The sequence below is a fragment of the Lissotriton helveticus genome, chromosome 12 (assembly GCF_964261635.1).
Source record: "Lissotriton helveticus chromosome 12, aLisHel1.1, whole genome shotgun sequence".
In the NCBI taxonomy this organism is placed as follows: domain Eukaryota; kingdom Metazoa; phylum Chordata; class Amphibia; order Caudata; family Salamandridae; genus Lissotriton; species Lissotriton helveticus.
In genome coordinates this window covers 808,259,910-808,284,302 of record NC_136073.1, presented here as the reverse complement: position 1 = coordinate 808,284,302, position 24,393 = coordinate 808,259,910, and the positions used below count along the sequence as shown (strand labels likewise).

Sequence of the window (24,393 nt, the reverse complement as noted above, 5' to 3'; positions counted from 1 at the left end):
ACAGCGAGCCCCACACACACAGCGAGCCCCACACACACAGCGAGCCCCAAACACACACAGCGAGCCACACACACACATCTTTGTTTCCATCGCATTACAGACTTACCAAAAAAGTGCTTTTTTTTTGCTTTTCCTACTGCTGAACGTGTATAGTTAATTTAGACCTATTTACATTTTGATGTGGATTAAAAAATGACATCCTGCAGCCTTTCCTTTTAATACTCCCTGTACTCAGAAAGATTGTCACAAATTCACTGAACTATTTTTTCTCTGACTGCAAAGTGAGAGGCTTGCCATCTGACCACTGTCTTTAAAGTGCAGCACGTGCAGTGATAAATATAGAATTTAAAGGCACTTTCTTTATTGCGTGGACTTTCGTGAGCTACCAAAAATCGGCTTAGGACCCACAGTGTGGGAAACACTGTCCTAGGAAGATTGAGGGTTAAAGGTCATGAAGTCCTGTCCTGTGATGTCTTTAAGGTCAAGGATGTGTGATGTCACTTTTGGTACCCTTCGCTGCATCGGCAAAGAGGGACCGTCGGCGAACGTACTCGACCAATGAAAGGATAATTTAAGACCTGCATATACCAGGCTGCATTTCAACATGGCACGGTGGGAAAATGGAAAATAAGATTTTTTTTCTACCATGAGGACCCGGACCAAAGAGGTGGCAGGAAGAACCAATGGCAACGGCACTGACCGGGGGAGAGCTGACTTCCTTGTAATCCTTAACCACTTTTCACACAGAATTTGGTGGAAAATTCACTGCGGTGTTTTCAGCTGTAAAACTTGTGGGGGAACAATTGGAGCATACTATCATTAAAGTACAATAGGCTGAAGGACATGTTGAGTTCAACTGAGGCTGCAGTGGGTGCACTGGAGGGGAAAGTCACAGGTCTGTAAAATGCAGGATGTGTAACCTTAAAAAGAATCTACATTGAGAGCTAGGAAAAACAGAAATGCTTGACACTTTGCAGAATGGATCTCAGCTCTGTGTGCTCGGGGTCCGAAGGTGTAAACTGATGGTTTTGACTGACTTCTTGACCATACAAGTTACAGAGAAGGACATAATGGTGACGAAATCCTATAGACAGTCTACCAGGAAGAAGACTATGGGACGAAGGGTAGGTAGATAAGGGGCTGGTAATCTCTCTCTCTCTCTCTCTCAGAGGAGTGGAAGAAGCACATTTTTCAGGCCATCCACTAGAAGGTGTCGAAGGGGAAAATCAGCTGCTGTTTTTCCATGACCTGCATCCTGCTACATTGTCCAGGCAAACAGACCTCCTGTGTGTCAAGCAACAGTTGGTGACAAAGGGGCTTATCGTCTCCACAGTCTTTCCTGTTAAACTGCGTTCTTATATGTCGAGTCAGTGTGGGTCTTTTTGGGCAACGTGAGCCCAGATCAGCATCAACTGACTAAGCAGTAATGTATCGAAGACTGTGGATGGGTCTACGATGTAAGATGTTTGAGTCTCTTCAGAGTAGTGAGTGCAAGGGTTGCTTTTCTAGAGAGAGTATGAGATTTGTAGCTGTGGGTTGCCATTGACTAAAAAAACAGGAATCCTTTTTGTCTGTCCATTGTGCCTGTTCTATGTATGCCTCTTAGAAGCTACAGCAGTTTGCCATTTCGTAGATTTCGGTCTTTGGAGACGTGGTTCAGTTACAAAGTGTGATCACTCTACCGAAAATAAATAAATAATGGAAAAAGTTTTAGGGGGGGCGGCGAAGAGTGGGAGGTGGGAAATGTATTAAAACTAAAAGCCGGCGGGGGGAGAGGGGGAAAAAGAAGCACACAAGGGAGAGAACAACACAGAGCAAGCAGGAAGCAAGAGCGTGCAACATGGACTACAGAGGGGGCACGGAGTGGGAGCAATGAATGGGTACTGAGGGGAAGAGAAGCACGCGAGAGAAACAGCTGGAAAATATATGCACTACCATGGAGTGCTAAAACACAAAGAAAACAAAAGGTCCCTAGTAGTGAGCAGAGGAAGGGCAGAAGCCAGCCCGTCATAGAGAAGGTAAAGAGGCTATATTTCAGAGGAGGGACAAAAATAAGATGGACAAGCTGGGACAAGGAAAGCTATGGAAGAAGTGAGTAAATGAGAGTGACAATAAAGCCAACCAATAGCAAGCAAGGTCAGTCTGTGAGCCCCTGTAAATTCTTGGTAAACCCCCGTAAGCTTTCACAAGTCCGTTAGGCTTGGCCTAAAAAATATAAGAAGGGATGACATGACATAAAAGTAGAGGACATAAACGGATGGGGCAAAAGAAGAGGTATGTAGGGTGGCAGAAGATGGTAGAGGTCAGTACTTAATTTGACCCTGTGGTTGTACGTGGGGTCCACCGGCACACACTTAAGGTGACTGGCACTTATTTTCCACATCAGACTTTGACCCAGAGCAAGAGAGCAAAAAACGCAGAAGTGGAAAAGAGGAGGAAGAAAAAGAAGGAAAACCAGTGTAAGAGTAAGAAAGCATGAGTGAGATAAAAGGGGCAAGAAGTGTCTGGTGGCAAATTAAAGAGACAGGGGGTGGAATCAATGCAACACAGTTTTTATATGTGGCACCCCGACATTCAGTGGGATGGCAGTCGGCTTCTGAGGAAATCTTTGGGCCGCAGCACTTACTCTTATACAGATTAAGCACTGGTCGGGGTGATCCCTGTTACAAGAGAGAGGAGGAAAGGATGAGGGACGAGGGTACGGAAAGCGGGTAAAAAGAGGACAGGAAGCATACCAGAAGGATGTGAATTGATTGTATGAGTGGAAAGAGGAATGCCCTCAATTCTCACAGAATACTTTTTAACCAAATAATCACCAGAACCAGTATTCCTTTTTCAAACCATCTGCATGTGAACATGAAAGTAGGGATAACATGTAGAAATGGTATGTGTTGCGCCAGATCTTATATGATTTGCCCCGTTTTCCGGGCCTCTCCCGCTCGCACCCCTTCAAACGTTGGTAGCTTTGACCTGCCGGAACCTTTCAGACGAAAATAATAATTTAACTACTTGAAACACCGATCCCTGTGTCAATTGTTGCTGTATTGGGATGGGAAGGAAATAGTGTTACTATTTCTCAACTAAATGCGTCCTTTTCCACCGTGAGAGACGATTTAAATAAAACTGAGAACTGCTGCTGAGCAGTGTTTCCCGATTATAGCCAGCTGCGGCATAGCTTTCGTTTTGACTCGAGCTTAGCCATCATTGGTGCAGCAGGTGAGGGGTCTACTGAACCTCCTTACACCTACTTTTTTACTAGCCGATCGGGGGCGCGCATCAGAGCCCTGGGCACCCTTGTCCTTGGCACCTATGCCAATCTCTTGTCGTGTGGTGTTAGCGCGCCGTTCCAGCCATAAGCCTTCTAAGCCTGTCATGGTTCGCACTACGAGTGATGCACTGAGGCGGGGATTGAGAAAACAAGCGACTCAGAGTGGCCTCCCTGTTAATAGTCAGTGCGATGTCCGGCTGGGGTCAGAGGCGGACTCGAACACTGACTGCTTCTGTACGCCTCCGAGTGGCTGCTTCGCCTGAAGTGGCCGGCCAAGAACCCCAGACTGACCCCCCCCCCCTGCGCTCACTTATACGGCGATGCAGATGCCCCGTATATCTAACTAAAGGTCAAACAAACAACGCGAGAGCCATTAGGCGCACTGAAATGCTTCTAGTGGCTGCTGCCAGGAGACACTGATAAGTCTGCTGTGTTGCTAAGGGACATCTCCATTAAAACCTCTCCGGGTCAGAAGCAGCTGATTATAACAGCTTGAGAAACGCAGATGATGAAACTAATGGCGGCGGCACCCATACAAATATTCAGAACTGACTGCTATCGAGGTGCAGTGCTGGCCTACGGAATTTGGGGGACGCGGACATTATGTACACGCGTATTCATGAATCGATACGGAATAAATAGATAACTTCATTTTATACAACGGCCACACAAACGTTAGAGTAATAAAGAAAAGGGCGTACTTTATGGTGCTTGGTTAGAGAAAGGACGGCCTCGAGAACAGCCGCCTCAGTCACGCCGGAATTGTTCAACTCAAGCCTCCCAGAAGAGACAGCCCCTAGCGCCCCGCAAATGATAGTGACCAGTTCCTATAACACCGACGCTTAAGGCTGGAGTATGAGGTAGGTGCGTGCGTTGCAGGGAATTCTGCATCAGCGTTTTCCTGTGTGTGGTAGAAGGGTAAAGAGGCGTTTTTATTAATTTTATTTTTGTGCTGTTAAGTTTTATATAGCACGGACATGACCCAGAGGCATCAGAGCGCTTCAAAATAAAGCCAGAGCATAGCAATAACAAATCGCCTGCAGAGCCAGAAGACACACGACCAAGTTTCTCCGAGGCGAGGCCGAAATGCCTCGGAGAAAGCATAGTCTTTTTCAGATTCGGGGGCGTGGTTTACTTTCTCTCCTCTTCCCATTGGCTAGAAGGTAAAATTCCAGCCAATCGAAAGAGGAGAGAAAGTAAATAGAAAGAAGCTTAAAAAAACGCCCCCGAATCCGAAAAAGACGGGGCTTGAACCGAGTGAAGCCCCTCTCCTCCAATAGCTGGCCTCTGTTTAGGAAGCCAGCCAATGGAGAAGAGGGGCGGGTTCAAGCCCCTTATTAAAAAACATTAAATCTTTGGAGCTCCGCCCCCACTGCTTTCGCAGTGCGACGGAGTCCGCGACCTAAAAAGGTGAGGGTGTAGGCAAAACGTGTTTCTCAGTGAGTGAACATGTTTTTTTCCCTAGAGAATTAACAAGTGAATTTGTAGTCACCCATTGGATTTTCACAGGAACAGATTTATGCATGTAGATTTGCTCATACGAAAATGGAATTCACAAATGTTTGCTAGGAGTACAGTTTCCAGGTATAATCTGCTAACTCTTGTGAGTTCCTGAAAGTAGTAAATCTGCACCGATGCAGGTCGAAGGCATGCTGCAGGTCCATGTTTGTGACTTTCTTTAAGAATGAGGTTCCTAATTTATTTTAATGTTGCCCACAGTGGTTTTATACTGATTCTCGAAATCTATTCGTGTTTTTATTAAATATATTTTCTTAAATGGTGTATCAGGAAACTTGAATATAAAGTTGCACAAGAGTTTACCAAAACAATTTTGCCAAGTATAATCAAGGAGCACTCCTTTTGTAAACCTTTACATATTTTAACAATGGAATGACTTGCACAACTGCAAACTGAGCATACAGCTTACTGCATTTCTTTGAGCTCTCCCCTTATACCAAAGATGAGAATTAATGAATTGTGTACACAATTTTGCACAACTTATACACACAGATACAAATATTTTCTTAGTGACAGAACGTCCTGTTTCCAGCAACCATACTGTGGGAGTGTAGACTATCAGCCAAAGTGTTTGTGCTGAAGGAAGTTTGGTCTGGCTTAGTTTTCCATTTGAACAAATACATGTGATGGCTTGCTGTTCCAGGACCCAAACACTAAAGTTCTGGGGGTCAGGCTACAGGATTTCCACAACTCTTCCTGAGCTGATCTACTCCTTCGTGGATTAAGCACGTGAGTCTGTCTTCATCTGGAAGGTAGCGGTGATGTTGAAAGGATGAACAGCTTCATTGATCATTAAAAGATGGCATGTTCTGGAATGAAGATTTTAACACACTCTGTCTGTGTGCTTGTCCCTCTGCAAATTAAGCAAATTTAAATGACAAAAAAACCTCAATGGCAGGAATTTCAATAGACACAAAAACCTGGAGGCCAAGAATGAGCTACCTGGCGTACAATAATGCAGTTAGGGAAATGTAGGCATCTGTGAATGCAGCCATGTTAGTAGATGGTTGAATTCAGAAAACCCAAGGCTAGATTCCCTCTGGGTCTTAGAAAATCACAATGTGAGAACTTTTAATGCAATAGGAATAGCCAGTTGTGTTTCCTGCAAATAGTTTATTTTATAAAGTATATCCTTGTAATGTAAACGTATAAGTAGTTTTATATATTATATATATATATATATATATTAACATAATATTACAGCGAGCAATAACAGTAGCAGCAGATCATAAAGAAGTGAAAATGGAGGGGTAAGCATAGAGGTCAGATGCAGGGTTAATTGGTCTAGGTGTGATAAATGCTTGTAAACACAAAAGAAATCATTAAGCTGACACTTTGGATGTAGAAGAAGGGAAACAGAGAATGGATAGGAGCCACAAAATCTGGTGAATGTGGAAGAAAATGTGGGCACCAGTGGGTTAAGTAAAGAAAGGTGATGTTTAGTATCTGTGCTTACAGGTGTCATTGTGTTAGATTTGCATAGGCTACCAGAAACCAGATCTCGCAAGTTAAGATTGAACTGCGAAACCTCATACAGTGTAAGCTTGAAATGTACTTGCTTTAGAAGTACTCACATTACGAATACTCACAAATGTGAATACACAATTGGATTGTGGAAGCAATACAACATTTTTCCTCTAAACCGTTTCATCTTTTTGGAAAATACAACATGAGTTCACAAAAATCCTTAGGTCCTAATCTTCTTTGTATGCACTGGAGGGCTTGCGGCTTGCATTACTATGACTTTACCCATTGTATTAAGCACCCTGAAAATGTTTCTAGGATGAGGGACTGCAATAGCGTGTATCACATTTGTTCGCGATGACAAGCCCCTTCTCAAATCCACTTTTTTAGTTTCAGGGTCTTAAATCACTTTTGAGTGTTTTATTTTTAACCGCAGGCTCAGCATGGAGAGGAGCACAGAGGACAGCACTACAGCATCCCAGCCGAGGACATAAAAAGACTGTTTCCCAATGGACTTCCAAGACGCTTCCAGAAGCAGGTGCTTAGTGTCATGTGAGATGGGTGGTGCTTTTGGTTTTTCTCCACTGGCGGAAAAGGGGTTGGTCGAAGGGAGGCTGCTAGTGGCGGCCTACAGGGTTTTTCCTGTGAAGATCTTTCGGTCTTGTGATATTTTGGTGAGTTTAGGCTCAATGTAAAAGTCTGCAAACAGACTTAGGTGAAATCATGAGGAGTACATTGGGTTAGTCCATTGTGCAAAAAGGAACTTCTGTTTTTACACAGTTTGAAATCCCATGGCGCAGCTCCTATATTGCAGGTCTCAACCTGTTGCACAGCTTTGGAAGGGCTTAGCCTCCGTGGTACCCTGACAAGCCTTAGCACTTTCAAAGGGCAGGGACGCTATTTAGGTCTTTCGCAATAACAAAATAGAGTATCCTGTGATTGGCAAGACATTACTAACGAGAACCAATCCTTGATCAATTAAGCCTGGAACTCTAAATAGATTATTCATCAATAGCTGCAACAAACTGTCCAAAGGTTTATCTGATAAGATCTGAGTACGCACATTTTGTATGCAAGTAGACAGAGTGTAATCAAAACATGCATGTTTTAGATTAGTCAGCTTAGAAATTTCTTAAGTATTAGAAAAAACAACTATGACAAAAAAAAATAATCAAATCACTGTGCCAATAGTGGATGGGTTGCGGTGTAAAAAATCAGCTGGCAGGTCCTTTATGGGATGGGTAGTAGTATGAGCCAGGCCCACTCTGCAGAACCAGTAGTTGTTTAGTGTCCGTGCTTTGGAGTCTTTCTACTGAAGGACCTTTCGCAGTCAAGAGTTTACATAGAGAGTCATTGGATCTGTATGGATTGCTAAAAGCCATTAGTGAAGCCCAGACCCAATATTTTACTATCCCCTTCTGTATTTCTCCAGGCAAAAACCTTCAGCGAAGCATGCCTTATGGTGCGGAGACCCGCTCTTGAAATCATCAGCTGCATCAAAAACACAGATTTCTCCCACCCAGCTGTCCGCTACGTTATTTGTATCCTTCACGCAATTCTACCTTTTCCAGGATCTGCCAGGCACTTGCCCAGGTGAATGGAAGGAACCTTTGAAACTCTAAGTATGTTTGTTAGTATTTTCTGCAAGCTGGTGGATCATTGAGATAGCTGGTAGCCCTTTGAGTGGCCAGGATCTTGTGTAGGCGTGTGCCAGTAATTTAACATTTTTAAGAACAAGATATAATCAAAGACCATTCATTACTGCAGTGGGTGTTGGACCAATGGGACGTCTAGCATCCAGTATACATAGCACCAAGCGGAAGGGACTCCCTGCCACGCATTATGGAAACCACATGCATACACACAGCCACCATACACCTTCATTGGCCACCTCAACCCCTTCTCTCTGCTGTAGGTAACATTTGGACATCAATTTTCTTCTTAGTCATATGAATGTTGTGCAGTAGATATGTCTGCCATTCAAATAGTATCTATTTAGAATATTGAGCACAATTTAAGAGAAATTCACTCAGATACATTGAACTGGTCTATCGGATGCATCAGGTTGACCTTCCCTCAAACAAGGGGCGCTACAGTATAGTGACATAGCAAGGGTGAAATGGTCCTTGTTGTAAGCAAGGAAAATGGCCCTTAGTTGGGTAGTAAAAGATAGGCACAATTTTGGTGCAGTGTGTGAGAAAGTGGCTCTATATATACTGGACTAGAATGAAGTACAGTGTGTGTATAGAGTCCACCAACCCCAGAGGTATAACGGAGGTTAAAGTCAGAACTGACCTTACTCTCCAAAGTGGTAGCTTGGTCGAGCAGTAAGGCAGTACCAGAGGACAGGGTAAAGCATTTGTTGTACACACTCAGTCAGCAAAAGGTTTCACACACTCAGAGACTGAACTCCAGGCCAAATGTTTTTATATCCACAGAAATAGGTGTTTTATTTTTAGAACCATACACACATAAAGGGGTGGAGAGACTCAAAGGAACCACATAATACGCAACAAAACAGAACAAATGTAACTGTTTTGAAAATACTGCCCTCACTCACACACCGAAGTGTGTGACATGCTTCATCATTGGGTCTGCTTACAATACGCCCAGGTGTAGCCACACTCTGGACGGAGCATAAGGGAGGGGTTAAACATAAAAGACCAAAGGACACAATACAAAACCAAACAACATATATACTCAACAAAAAGTGATCAGTGAATGTCACTCTGTGACTAGAACTGGTGTACAACACGTGCAGTTAATAGGGAAGTGTTTAAAACTGGTTTGGGGATACCAAACAAAACTTTGTTCGAGGCATGTGGGCTGCTGAATTTATATCTATGCATAGATCGCCGCCTAGTGTTGGGTCCGGATGATTGCACATTGTTGTCCTGGAAGAGTCTTCGAAGTATCACAAGATAGGTGGCTCCTCCCCTGGACAACAGTGCGCATGGGCATCCCCTCCATGCTCAGATTGTTTTTTCCGCCATTGGGTTCGGATGTACTTCTTGACTCACGTTCGGAACTTGTAATAGTTGCTTTTTTCGAGGCCAAAAGACCTTAGGGGCGTCGGTATTGTCTTTCGTTCGGTTCCTTTTACCTTCCAGTTCTTTGAACTCGACGTCGGAAGACTTTTGACTCTCGGCGCCACAGGCCCATGGACGATGGAACGGAGCCCGTTCAAGCGCTGCCCCGTCTGCAACTCGAAATATCCCCACATCGACGTACACCCGGTGTGCAACAAATGTCTCTCACCGGACCACGACGAGGCCAGCTGCATGGCCTGTTCGAAATTCAGATCCAAGAAAACTCTCCGTCTTCGGCGCGCTGCACGACAGTCGGCGCGGGAATCGGCCGCGGACCCAGAAAACATCTTTGGTGGCGACGACGAAGACACTGTTCATGCAGAGGATCCGGAGCACTCTGATCCCGCTTCGGAGCCCGACCACCAACAACGAGGACGAGGAAGAACTCTACGTCCATGATGAAGACATCGTCGAGGTAGGGGACGACGTACAACCTACCGGAGCCGTCGACGACGACGACTCAGGTGAAGAGCTAAGCCCAACCGCAGTTGCGGGGGCCCATAAAGACTCTTCCACGGCTCAGGTCGAGGCATCGCCGGAAGGCCTTAGCCAAGATCTTCAACACCGTTCTCTAGTCCCGCTTCCGGGCCCGACTAAGAACATTTCCAAAGAGCCATCGGTCGATAGGCCCCACTCGGTGGAGATATCGAAAGTGAAACAAAAGGAAGCCAAACCGAAACCTGAAACTGGTTAAAACAACCATCGGCTCGAAGACTTCGGAACCTTCCAAGTCAAAGCATGCGCTCGACCCCTCGGGGTCGAAAGGGGGCGTTGAGCCGAAGATCGATCGACTACGCCTGTGTCTGCTGTGAAGCGCGTCACGCTCCCGTCGACGTCGACTTCCGGCTCCAAAGATGGCGGGTCTTCCAAGGGACTCGAGGCCCAGCGGTCCATCGATCCAAAGTTGAAGGAGCCGATGTTGGTCAAGGCCTTCGACCCGAAGCCTAAAGTCGGATCGAAACACCCTGCCGCGTCGCAGCACGAAGGCGTTCCTGCAAAGCAACAACGGCTCAAATCGATGCAAGGCCTCAAACGCGCTGAACCGTCGAAGTCAGTCGAGTCGAAGAAACCGCCTCCGTCGAAAACCGTCAGTCCGTCGCCGATGCTCACGGCGCCGATAAAGTTCGTACTACGCCCGACGGCGCGGCCTAAAACTGTTCAACATACTCTGACTACCGACTCTGCCAAGTCGACGTCGGGTGCCGCAGCCACTCAGCCTCGGTCGGAAGACGTTGTATTCCAGCCACCGTCCCACGACAACCAATCAAAACTCTACATCTACTCCGAATCAGGTCGACTCACTGTTTACCAGCGTAAAGTCAGGCCTGAAGCGCCTATGGAACATTATAGAATACCTCTGAAGAAAAAGAGGGACTCTTCTACCTCCCCTGTTCTTTTTGAGCCCACACCATCATATGATCAGGGCTATACCTACTCTCCCACATATGCCACTGAGGATATGGAGGGGGGAGACAATGAGGACCAGTTCAATTATACCATGGATGCTGATCCAGATGAGTCCCAGCCCTGGGCTGATTCTGTGGACCCTGACCCTCATGCCACTCCTGATACTCTTTCATTTGCTGTAAAGACTTCGCCTACTGAAGATACTGCTGCTTTCAGCGCACTACTTGAGAGGGCGGCACTTAACCATGACGTGGATATGCACGCTGACCCCGTGGAGGAGGACTTTCTTTTTGATACATTCTCCACATCAGAGAGGTCTATGAAAACTCTGCCTATGCTCAAAGGTGTGCTCAAACATGCCTGTGACATTTTTAAAGAGCCCACTAAAGCAAGGGTGGTGAACCCCAGAATTGGAAAAAAGTACCGGCCTGCGCCCGTGGACCCTACCTACATCAAGGGCCAACTCCCGCTGGACTCCTTAGTGGTGGCTAATGCTCGCAAAAAAGCAAGCTCTCAGACAACTGGTGATGCTCCTCCTCCGGACAAAGAATCAAAGATCTTAGAAGCCTCTGGGAAACGTGTGGCAGCTCAAGCTGCTAATATTTGGAGGATCTCCAATACCCAAGCCCTGTTAGCAAGATATGACAGGGCACACTATGACACTTTAGAGCAGCTCATGCAACACCTGCCTGATACTTATAAGGAAGGGGCAGAAATGCTTATACAGGAGGGGAAGTTGATCTCCAACGCGTCCATTAAGTGCGCGTTAGATGGAGCCGACACGGCAGCAAGAGCCATAAACACGAGCGTTATGCTCCGTATCTCTGGCTTTAAGGCTGAAATTCAGACTACCCTACTCAATCAGCCGGTAAACCCTGACTTCCTGTTCGGTCCAGAGGTAGACACCACTCTTGAGAAGATTAAGAAGGACACTGAAACTGCGAAATCCATGGTAGCTCTGCAGTCTCAGCAGTTCAGGGGCGGTTCTTTTCGTCGCTCTGGTAACAGGGGAGCTTCTAGAGGACAAGCGTCACAACAAGCACAGTACACCAAAAGTGGCACCCAAACCACCTATAACAAGAACAATAGGGGTGGATATCGTGGAAACAGCACCAAGGGCAGAGGACGTGGAAATAATAATGCCAGATCCTCTGCCGCTAACAAGCAGTGACGCCTCGTCACTGCCCCCCGACCATGTAACACCCGTCGGGGGGAGACTCCAACAGTTCCTGCCAGTCTGGGAAACCATTACCACGGACAGGTGGGTGAGACAACTTATACAACACGGTTACTGTCTAGAACTAACCTCCGCTCCACCCAACATTTCTCCAAGGCACCGTCCTATGTCCGCCGAGCACATGCTCTTATTGCAGCAGGAAGTCTTGTCCATGCTGCAAAAAGGGGCCATAGAACTCGTGCCTTTGGAACAACATGGACAAGGGGTGTATTCACTGTACTTCTTAGTCCCCAAAAAGGACGGGTCTCTCAAGCCCATTCTCGACCTGAGGCCTCTAAACATATACATCCTATCAGAACACTTTCACATGCTAACATTACAGCAGGTTCTCCCGTTGCTCAGTCAAGGAGATTTCCTAGCAACCCTAGATCTGAAGGATGCATACTTCCACATTCCCATTCACCCCAGTCACAGGAAATACCTCAGGTTCACCATCAACAACCAGCATTACCAGTTCAAGGTCTTGCCTTTCGGGGTCACTACAGCCCCCAGGGTGTTCACAAAGTGCTTGGCGACTGTGGCCGCGCATCTTCGGAGACAACACATCCATGTCTAGACGACTGGCTGGTGCAAGCAAAGTCGGCCCAACAGTGTGCCAACCACATGTCACGCACAATCCACCTCCTGCACAGTCTAGGTTTTTCGCTCAATTACCAAAAGTCCCACCTTTAGCCCGCACAAGTACAACAGTACCTAGGCGCGGAAATAAACACGCTCGCTGCCACGGCGCAGCCAAACTCAGCGAGGGTCAACAGCATGCACGTGCTGATTCAAAAATTCAAGCCACAACACTCACTCCCAGCGCAGGTGTTCATGCAACTGATAGGCATGATGGCCTCCTGCATCTTTGTAGTCCCGCACGCGAGGCTACACATGCGTCCGCTTCAGGAATGCTTGGCACGCCAGTGGAACCAGGCTCAAGGGCAACTGAAAGACCTAGTGTTGGTTACCGGTCGTGCATACAACTCTCTGCATTGGTGGAACACACAAAACCTTTGCAGGGGCCGACCGTTCCAAGAGCCTGTACCACAGATAGTGCTGACAACGGACGCATCTCTCCAGGGCTGGGGAGCGCATGTCCTCCATTATACAGTGCAGGGACTATGGTCATCGCAACAGCAGAAGATGCACATCAACCTACTGGAACTGATGGCAATCTTCATGGCAATGAAGGCGTTCAAGTTGCATCTCTGCAACAAAGTCGTGCTGATCCGGACGGACAACATGACTGCGATGTATTACATCCAGAAACAGGGGGGGGGACACTCTCCACAATTGTCACACCTAGCACAGTGCATGTGGAAGTGGGCCATTCAGAGGAACATGTTTCTCATGGCTGAACACCTCCCAGGCAGGGACAACCAGATAGCGGACCTGCTCAGCAGACACAGCCATCAGATGCACGAGTGGGAGACACATCCCTCAGTGCTCCAACCATATTTCCAGCAGTGGGGTCATCCAGAGATCGACCTATTCGCCACTCACGAAAACGCAAAATGTCGCACCTTCGCCGCCAGGTTCCCACACCCGCAGTCTCAGGGCAATGCGATATGGATGAACTGGTCGAACAGATTTGCGTACGCCTTTCCTCCAGCACCACTGATACCGCGGTGGCACGCAAACTGAGACAACACTCCATGACGCTCATCCTGGTTGCTCCAACGTGGGCAAGGCAGGCGCGGTACACCACATTCTTAGAACTTTCCGTGGTTCCACACCAACGCCTTCGTCTCACTCCCAGTCTCCTCACGCAAAGCCATGGCGACATTCAGCACCCAGATCCGCAGCAGTTGAGCCTTGAAATATGGCTCCTGAGGTCATAGAGTTTGGCTACCTGAACCTGCCTCCTGACTGCATGGACATCATAAAGGAGGCTAGACGACCTACCACCAGGGCCTGCTACGCGGCAAAATGGAAGCGTTTTGTTATCTATTGCTCCAATCATAACATAAATCCACTTGATGCTTCCACACAGAACATCATAAGTTACTTGCTGCACCTATACAAGTGTAATCTAGCGTATAGTTCCATCAGGATACATTTAGCTGCAATGGCGGCTTATCTTCAAAATAGACAGCATCTGTCCCTTTTCAGAGTGCCAGCCATTAAAGCTTTCATGGAGGGACTGAAAAGGGTCATTCCTCCAAGACACCCGCCTTCGCCTGTCTGGAACCTCAACATAGTCCTCACCAGGCTCATGGGCCCACCATTTGAACCTCTTCACTCTTGTGAGATTCAATTTCTCACGTGGAAGGTGGCTTTTCTGGTGGCAATTACGTCGCTGCGCCGCGTTAGCGAGCTGCAAGCCCTTACTATTCAGGAACCTTTCATCCAAATTCATGCTAATAGGGTTGTGCTGCGCACCAACCCGAAATTTATGCCCAAGGTAGTGTCACAGTTCCACATTAACCAGACTATTGAACTACCTGTATTCTTCCCAAATCCTGATTCAGTAGCTGACAGAGCACTACACACACTAGATGTTAAACGAGCTCTGCTGTATTACATCGACAGGACTAAAGATTTCAGGAAAACTAAACAACTGTTCGTTGCCTTCTCTCCACAACACAAGGGCAACCCAATCTCTAAATCAGGTATAGCCAGATGGATTGTTAAGTGCATCCAAATCTGTTATCTAAAGGCTAAACGCACATTAACAATTCCCCCAAGAGCGCATTCCACGCGCAAGTTGGGGGCATCCATGGCTTTCCTAGGAAACATTCCTCTAGAGGACATATGTAGAGCAGCCACATGGACCACCATACACACATTCACCAAACACTACTGCGTGGATGTGCACTCAAAACAGCAAGCTGCTGTAGGTCAGGCTGTTCTCAAAACTCTCTTTCAGACTGCTGCAGCTGGCACGGGCAACCGCCGCTAAGGAGGGTACTACTATTTATTCTATGCATAGATATAAATTCAGCAGCCCACATGCCTCGAACGGAATATGCTACTTACCAGTATGCATCTGTTCTTGGCATGTAGGGCTGCTGACATTTATATCGCCCGCCCTCCTCCCCGGTGCCTGTCGCTGCTGTAGCACTCAGAATTTATTCACTTATTCTCATGCATGGTCATCACTTACTTTATCACACTCCATCTCTGCCACAATGGCGAAAAACAATCTGAGCATGGAGGGGATGCCCATGCGCACTGTAGTCCAGGGGAGGAGCCACCTATCTCGTGATACTTCGAAGACTCTTCCAGGACAACAATGTGCAATCATCCGGACCCAACACTAGGCGGCGATCTATGCATAGATATAAATGTCAGCAGCCCTACATGCCAAGAACAGATGCATACTGGTAAGTAGCATATTCCTAATAGGTTCCACAACCAGGATTAAAAGGAGAAAAAAGGATGGGTAGTGTTTCCAAGAGAAAATAAAGTTCTCAAAACAACCCTCCTAATACCGCTAGTGTCAACATGTTTCGACCGACTTACTACGCCAAGAAGGTCACCCCGGTCTTCTTCAGGACATATGTTGCTACCAGTCCTGCTATTGGTCAAACCGTAGTTCGGTCAAAGTACCAAATAACTGATCACATGGAATTCCAATTGAATCAACATGTGTGGAGGGGATCCCAACAACACGGGAAACACGCCAACACAAGAGAAATCCTAGGACGCCATGTCAAGTTTACATCCATAATAAACTCGGTGAGTACATGAACGGGAGTCACATTATACATCTCTCAGTGATGTTGCATGTGGGTTATATATCCTGTACCGGATATACGTTCCGGACTTATGAAGATATGTAGATTTCTATATGTTTATAGCATTGCACGTAATAGTTGTTTGATTCAAATTGATGCGTGATGAATACATTATCCCCTTAAGCTACATGAAACGGACCAATTCTAGGATTTCTTTTGTCAAAATCAATGGGGTGGCTGAATAATATTGGGCACACACCCTTTTACAACATACTTATGTAGGATTATTATCATTCCAGTTTTTGTTTCCCGTGTTGTTGGGATCCCCTCTGGTGCATTTTACATTAAATCTCACACTGGCATCAGTGCGGGTTTAATGTGCTGAGAAGTTTGGTACCAAACTTGTCAGTCTTCAGTGAAGCCATTATGGTACTGTGGAGTTCGTAATGACAACCTCCTAGCACCATATACTCTTAATGACATCACTGCACTTACAGTGCCCTGGGTACTGTAGGGGCACAGGGCTCATGCACCTGGGCCCACACCACTGGCATAGGGCACCCAGCTAGAGGGGTGACTGATGTATGCTAGGGCAGTGGGTTTGTGGGCATGGCATACAGGATGTGTGCCATGTCGACTCTTTGTTTAGTTCTGTACCTAGGCACTCACCCTGCCAAAGGCAGTGTGTGGGTACCCAGGTACAGGGCCCCTAAGGGTGGCACAACAAGTGCTGCAGCCCTTAGGGGTCTTCTCTGGTCACCATGCCCTGGGTACCTAGGGTACCGTTTACTAGGGGCTGATAGGTGGCCAGAGATGCAAATTGGGTTTTGTTTAGGGAAGGAACACAGGCCCTGGGTACCTGGTTGGCAGGAGCCCAGGGCACACTCAGTCAAAGCACATCAATAGTCAGAAAAAAGTGGGGGAATACCAATGCAAGAAAGATGGCACTTTCTCACACAGTGGACTTCTTTTCATTGGCCCCAGGGCGCCACGCCTGTGGCAGCATTGATATCTATGCCGCTGCAACACCGCAGGCAGGAATAGTGCAGTCTTCCACTACATAGGCACAAGCAGCAGCAATTGTTCCCTCCCTTCCAAACGCTTTGTATACCACCCATAAACCTGTAAAGCACTCTGATACCCTCACGGGTCTGGTTCGCGCGCTATAAAACTTTAAAATAAAATAAACTGGCACGGGCAGCAGCACTATAAGTCTCCTCCACCCTGGCATAAAGAGGGCAACCCTGCCCTGTGACCTTCATTAGCAGGACAAGGCAGCACATTCAGCAGCACTTAACCTGGTACTGCCCAGCTTGCATGCCTAGATACCTTAGGGTAGTAGTGCTTTTTATTATACATTTTTATTTCATTTCATTCATCCAGCAGCAAAAGCTTCTGTTTCTTCAGAAGTGCAAGCTTCCTTAATGCAAACACTGATCGCCGGGGAGAACGTAAAGAGTGAAAGTGCAGTTTGGTGTCAATTCCCATTGAACTTCTGCCCTCTAAGTTAGGACTGATACGGTGTTAATTGTGTGTGTTGTCGCAGTGCAAAAGACAGTGTTGATTGGATATAATTCAGTATCATCAAAATGGAAGGATGTGACCCCCGTAAGTTCAGCGCCACACATTTACAACCATCCATTAGAATATAGGAAGAGTGGGTACAATTGTTTCTCCTTTGCTGTGCATTTCTACACTGTGACAAGCATTTCCTTGACCATTTGCTTCGAGATGGGCAGAGGGGCACTGGGAAATCCCTCACTTTGTGCCACACGATTCATTATTGTGGGCAGCAAGACTGGCTGCTATTGCAAGTTCCCGACGGTAAGAGTTTATCTGTTATTTTTTGTCCAGCAGAAACTGAACCTGTGATCACCACCGCTCCTTTCTCGGCTCCCAGTTTCACATATGTATTGGACTATTTCCTGACTGAGCATTTAATGTGAAACTTATAACATACTCATAGCCCTGTTTGTAGATAACTTCTTTGCCAGTATCTTTAGAATTGGGCTTTTGAGTATTCTCTAACAGCCAGAAATCATTCAACAAGCTTCAGAGCTGGACTCTAGCGCCTTGGAACACAGACCTGAAAACTTCAGCAATAGCACTGAGATGCCCGCATATTCTCTTTGGTATGTAGCTGTATAAAGGTACAAGAATCTTCAATCCCTATACTTTCAGTATAAAAAGAGCCAGGTGCAAGGTACCTTTAAAGAGGGAATGCTTTTAGTTCCAACAATGTAGGCATTTAGTTAAAAAAAAACAAGAAACTAACATAAAAAAGGAATAAACATGCAGTTTGAGAAAATATGCGCTTTATTTTCATTAGGAATTTCATGTTAAAGTCTCATGCCTTCACATTGTATTGATTGATTTGTATTGGTATTTTATCTATTGCTAATGCCTTCTTCAGAGCACTCTGATGCACTTTAGGCATATACAGTTGACAAAAGTAAGCAGTTTTCGGACAGTTGAATTGAAAAGACAGAGCACATTATATCAAATGGTAGGTGACAGGAGACAATACTGCCTCATTATTGTAGCCTATTAAAGCCTCTCTCCCTGCCTGTCTGCAGGAAAGGGCCCCTTTTTGACATGGTCACCCACAATTTTTGCCTGGTATTTGATGCAATTTTGACTGAAGTGCACTGGGTTCCTGCTAACTACATCCCCAGTGCCAGTGCTCTTTACCTTAAAATAAGTAACTGTGCAATTGTTCCCCAGTTGGCAAGACCTTTAACCCCTCTGTAAGTCCCAAGTAAATTAGGGTGACCAGAATTTTAAAGCCCAAAACTGAGACATTTCACAAAAATAGAAGAAGGACAACAATTTTACTTCAAGCGAGCGCATAGAATGACAGCGCTCCTCAGCAAATAATTACAAAACAGGCTCTGCGAACATACATGTAATACAATTTTTAAACCTAGTAACTTGCTTGGTAATTAAATGCTTTCTTGAAACAACTGCTAACTATCCCTGCTTTATAAAACATGAAAAAGCACCCACTGAAGTTTTTCCGTCAATCCTCTTTAAAAACCGGGACATGAGGTAAATTTCCTGAAACCCGCCAGGACAGCTGGTGGAAAAACGGGGACCGTCCTGGCAAATACGGGACGCCTGCTCACCCTATAGTAAATAGTACCCCTGGTACTTAGGGCACGGGTACTAAAGAGGATCCCTTATGACTGCCACTTGTATTGTGCCACCCTAAGGGACCCACCACCAAACTCATGTCAACTGCCTTGGCAGGCTGCGTGAAATGGTGCAGACAAATGTGAAAATACAACATGGCACACACCTTGGGTGCCATGTTTACAGACACTGCATGCAAGATATGTAAGTCACCCCTACAGAAAGCCTTATAGCCCTAAGGCAGGGTGTGTTATATTTAAGGCTCCCTGTTTTCCGTTTTTACTGATTTTTACAGATAAATACAGACAGAAAACATTCATTTTCTTGTCTGTATTTATTTTTAAATGTGGATAAAAACGGAAATTGGGTTGCTTTTTGTGTAATTCTAAATACTGTCTGCTATTGCTCCCAGACCAATAGATGTGTGGATTAATAGATAAGGGGGTTAAAAGAGAAAGGACTTTTAGTAGAGGCTTTAACAGCAGTAGATATGCACAAGGTTGATACTGAAACTTGTATATTTTCATATAAGTGCATTAATTTATCTTCTGTGGGTGTTCACAGCACTGAAACCTGGCAGACATTCAAGCAAGAGTGCATACTTATCAGTTAAATAAATGTGGAAATATACTAATTTCAGCTTAATGTTTCCACAAATTCCCAAATAAATATGGATAAATACAGATAAAATTATCAAAAAATAAATATGGATAAATACAGACGAAAATAGCAATAAAATAAATACCATAAAACCGGGAACCCTAATTATATTACATGTGAAGGACACATCTGCATGAGAAGCTATGCCCCTGTGCTGTCTAGTTCAACTGCTAGATAGTACAAGTGAATGGGTAAGCCATCTTAAGTATATGTATTGGGCACTGGTCATTACGAGTTCCCTATCTACATGATGGCTTCACTGAAACCTATGGTGTTTGGCATCAAACTCCCTGACTTAATAAATCGAAACTGATGCCGGTAGTGGATATATTAAGGTATGCACCCAGAGGGAATCTAGAAGTACCCTCTGAAAACCTACCAGCCTCTTAGTGTGGTGGCCGACTGGTATTGTCCATCCAGCCACCCCAGACTAGTTTCTGACCCCCTGCAGATGAGAGCCCACGCTCTCTGAGGCCAGAAACTATGCCCGCTCTGGAGGAAGGTTTTCGCACCTCCTCCAGCAGAATGGCTAATGATTTAGCATATCAACCCTAGGACTTCAAAGCCCCTGCCGCCCTTTATATTCGACCCCAAGGCCCATTTGGCCCCAGGACAGGTGGGAAATTACCTATGCAGTAGGCGTTTTTGCACCACTACGCTAGTTACACTCCTAAGGTGGGCTGTCTGATCTGCTTCACGAAAGAAGGATTCCGCCATTTTGATTTTGGAGGAATTTGGAACTCTGGGACAGGGTTATGCCCACTCCCCACAGGAGGTGGTCATATAGGGGGTGTAGTGATCCCAAGGGTAAGTAGCCCATTAGCTACAACCCTTTACTCCCCTTAACGCCCTTCCATTTTGTATTTAGGTGGCCCCCTGACAGGAGGAACTCCGATTCACCTGACTAAAGAAGGAGGACAAAGAAGAGCTGAAGAAGCGAGAACTTTGGACTGCCTGTGGACTTTGGCGCCAAACCCTGCTTGCTCCTGTTCCGACAATTGCGACAACCAGACTCATCCTGCAGCTGTACTTCCTCCAAAAGCCTCGGAGGGCTGCCAGCACTTCGCCAACCAGCCAGCATCTCCCTTGAAGTGGAGGAGCCACTTCCCTGCAACCTGCAGGCACCGACCGCAACATCTGGTTCACTGTTCTGCTGACCACCGGGTCCACTGACTCAGCAGCCATCCAGGAAGAATTCGCCATGCTCCAGAGTGACAGATCATCTCCTCACCACATTTGAAGACCCCAGGACATGCCCTGCACCAATACTTGGGGTACTGTACCCCTTGCAGCAACCAAGGCTTATTTAGTGTTCAGGCCGGACACCAACACCGCCAAGACCGACCTACCGACGTGAGACTTGCGCACCAGAAAGGCCATCACTGACACTGGCCTTGCTGTCCTGTTTTGACCCCCTCTGCAGGTCTGACCATGAGCTGTGAGTGCCTTTGTGCAGGAACAGCTGACCAAAACCCTCTGCACCAAAGCTCCCCGGCCCGGGTCCAAGATCACCGATTGTGCCCCCCTGCTCCCAAGACCCTCACAAACTAAGTGCCCCGTTGGGAGCTCCCAGACTTGTCCCCAGTCCCCCTCTGCAGCCGGTTTCTAGGTGCCCCCTGCCCACTTTGTTAATAGTGTAGCGAACAAGGCTACCAATCCGTCCAGCACCTCTGCACCTGAACACTCCAGGGCAGGTAAACATGAACTGCTGGTGGATCTTTTGACCTCCTCTCCCCGCCCCCCCCCCCCCCAGCACCATGAGTCCTAAAGAGGACCCCGGAAATGCAATTGCAAATACTTATATGCAGTATATGTTTTCTTTCTCCATAGGAAAGCATTACCGCATAAAAGTGCATGTGTGACATTTTTGCTTGACTGTAAAAATTCATAATTCGAAAAATACCTAATTGTTGAGATCTTGGTGTCTAAAATAATAGAAAAATCCATGTTATTTTTCTAAATTAGTCTTGAGTTTCTTCTTGAGGGGGTGTCTCATTTATTGACTTTGTGTACAACAAATGCTTAACACCACCCTCTGATAAGCCTAAACTACTCGCCTTCACTACTACTACAAAAGAGAGCATTTGGGATTACTAATTTAAGCCCTCTGAGCCAATATGGGATGTCTGGACCTTCCACATAGTGACTGACTAGTTCTTGCCAGCTTGCCGTCCGAAACAAGTTTCTGACCCCCCCCCCACCCCCAGGGGTGAGGGCCTTTGCTCTCGGGAGGTCAGAAATAAAGCATGCTCAGGAAGAGGGTGTTCACACCCCTTCCCACAGGATGACCTGGTGATTGGCATTCCACTGCAGAGAAGCTTCAAAGAAGCCACCGCCTTTGAGAAGGGCCCTCCTGGGGGCGATGGGGTAGAGGAAATTAATGCTAACTTTGACCAACGCATACTGGAAGCCCTGAATTCAGTGGCACCATTGGGCATGGCGAAATTGGGGGGCCGAGTGCAAAGATCGGCACCTTGGTATAACGCAGACCTGCGTACGGCTAAAGCAGCATGTAAACGTGCGGAAAGGCAATGGAGGATTGCCTATTCAACTCGGGCCAAAACAGAATACATTGACTGCAGGCGCGTTTACCACACTTTGATCAGGAAGGCCAAATCACTGTACTATTGCAATAAGATAGAGGAAGCAGAGCAGTCCACCAAGGAGCTTTTCTCTATTTATAAGTCTATTGCAATAGGGAAACCAGCCGTGGTGCCTAAGAAATTATGCACTACGGAGGGCTGTAACCGGATTGCTGAGTCCTTTGCAACTAAGGTTACCAATATCTATAACTCCTTCCCCCAGAGGACAGATAGTGGCCCTACTTACTCGGAACCCACTAGAACAAATGGAGAACAACGGTTATCCACGTTTGTTACCCATCCCCCCCCCCCCCCCCCCCACCGCGGAACTCCTCCGTGTTTGTGGATCAATAAAATCCGGTTCCCCTAGAGACCCGACCACTCCTAGTCGGTTAAAGGGTAGCCTGCCAGTACTTGAGCCTTATGTGCGTCATCTACTGGACACCTCCTTTGAGTCCCAGGTGGTCCCGAACGCCTGGAAGCAGGCAGTGGTACTTCCTCTGCAGAAGAAGACCAACGTCAGTTTCGAAAAACTAGACAACCTCCGTCCCATCTCCCTCCAGCCCTATATGGCTAAGGTGGCGGAAAAAATTGCCAATATCCAGCTTATGCAGCACGTGGAGACGGCTTCGCTACTCCACGACTCGCAATTTGGCTTCCGCCCCCGTCATTCGACGGAGTCTGCTCTTCTCGTGGCGGTGGAAGCACTAAGACAGGGTGTGGACGAGGGCCAAACTATGGCATTGATCCTTTTAGACCTAAGCGCAGCATTCGACACTGTAGCTCATTCCATCCTGCTACAGTGTCTGATCGGAGGAGGGGTGACAGGAGCTGCGCTTGGCTGGATCACGTCCTTCCTGTCTGACAGGCGTTTTCAAGTCAGGCTAGGGGAATGCTACTCCAGGGAGATTGAGTTGGGCCAGGGCGTGCCTCAGGGCTCGTCACTGAGCCCAACCCTATTTAATTTCTACGTCTCCCCCATGGCGGCCATCGTGGAAGGATATGGTCTCCGTCTGGTGTCATACGCCGATGACACGCAGCTGGTCATCTCCCTATCGCGCGCGCCCGATCTTGCGGCGGACATCTTCAGGAACTGCATGCAAGATCTTGCGGCCTGGATGTCCGCAAACTGCTTAAAACTGAACGGCAGCAAGACTGAGGTGCTCGTGGTGGGGAGTGGGCCGTCTGCTTGGTCATCGGCGTGGTGGCCGCCCTGCCTGGGTGAAGTCCCAGTTCCCTGCCGTGAAGCCAGGAACCTTGGGGTGTGGCTAGACAGGGACCTTACCTTCGGCCCACAGGTCGGTCGGGTGGCGGGGGTATGCTTCAGTGTTCTGAGAGCCCTTAGGAAAGTGCTAGATCTGCTTCCCATCCCTGCTCGAAAGACGCTGGTGCATGCCCTCGTCACCTCCCGACTTGATTACGGGAACCTGCTTTTTCTAGGGGCCACAGGTAAGGTCATGGGCCGTTTACAGGTCCTTCAAAATGCGGCAGCGTGACTGGTACTTAGGCTCCCTAGGAGGTCTTCCGCTAAACCAGCTCTGCGGGCCCTCCATTGGCTTCCAATTGAGAGGAGAGTGGAGTTTAAGGCCCTAGCCACCTGTCATCGCATCTTGAGCGGCAAAGCGCCCAGACCGCTCCAGAGCCTAATAACCCACTACGAGCCCACTCGCAGTTTACGGTCTTCTCAGACTGGGCTGTTAAAAGTCCCCAGAGTATTAAGAGCACGCATGGGGGGCAGGTCTTTTAGATATCTTGCTCCCAAACGTTGGAATGCTCTCCCGCTGGAACTGCGACTTGAACCTTCTGAAGTCCTATTCAGAAAAAAACTGAAGACGCATCTTTTTAGCAGATAGCCTTTTGCGGGAGGAGGGGGGACAGCTACTTCGCTTATCACAGCGCGGGGACACGCCAGTGGCGTAACCAGGCGCTTAACAAATGCCCAAATAAATAAATAAATAAATGTGAATCTGGCTCCCCTCATAGGAGAGGAATCCAACCCCCTTTGTCCAGAACCCTTTGTCACCTAGACAGGTGGAAACATTAGCTAGTCAGGTAGGCATGCCCAGGCTAGTACCACCCCTAAGGTAGCCTAATCTGAAGTGGACATGACTTTCAGAGTTAGCCATCATTGAGATAGCAAACGTATAGGAACTCTGGGACAGGGTCATGCCCATTTCCCACAGAAAGTGGTCATATAGGGGGCATAGTGACCGCAGGGGTAGGTGGCCCATTGGCCACTACTCCACACTCACCTAACACCCCTAAATGTAGTATTTAGGGGAAGCCCTGGCATCAGAAATTCAGACCCTGCCCACCCGAAAGAAGAAGTAGACGGACATGAAGAGTCACAAAGAGCAAGAAATGAAGACCCATC

The 24,393-nt window shown here is 47.1% G+C and overlaps 1 protein-coding gene across 2 annotated transcripts in view; it reads left to right on the top strand.

The window, feature by feature from the left end:
* Positions 1–24,393, top strand: part of DAP3 (death associated protein 3) — a 104,109-nt gene that overhangs the window by 63,651 nt on the left and 16,065 nt on the right. For both annotated transcript variants that reach the window (XM_078670711.1, XM_078670710.1), the window contains exons 4-6: positions 6,687–6,788; positions 7,683–7,791; positions 17,377–17,469. In XM_078670711.1, the coding sequence (XP_078526837.1) occupies positions 6,687–6,788; positions 7,683–7,791; positions 17,377–17,469 (304 nt within the window). The remainder of the gene's footprint in view (positions 1–6,686; positions 6,789–7,682; positions 7,792–17,376; positions 17,470–24,393) is intronic.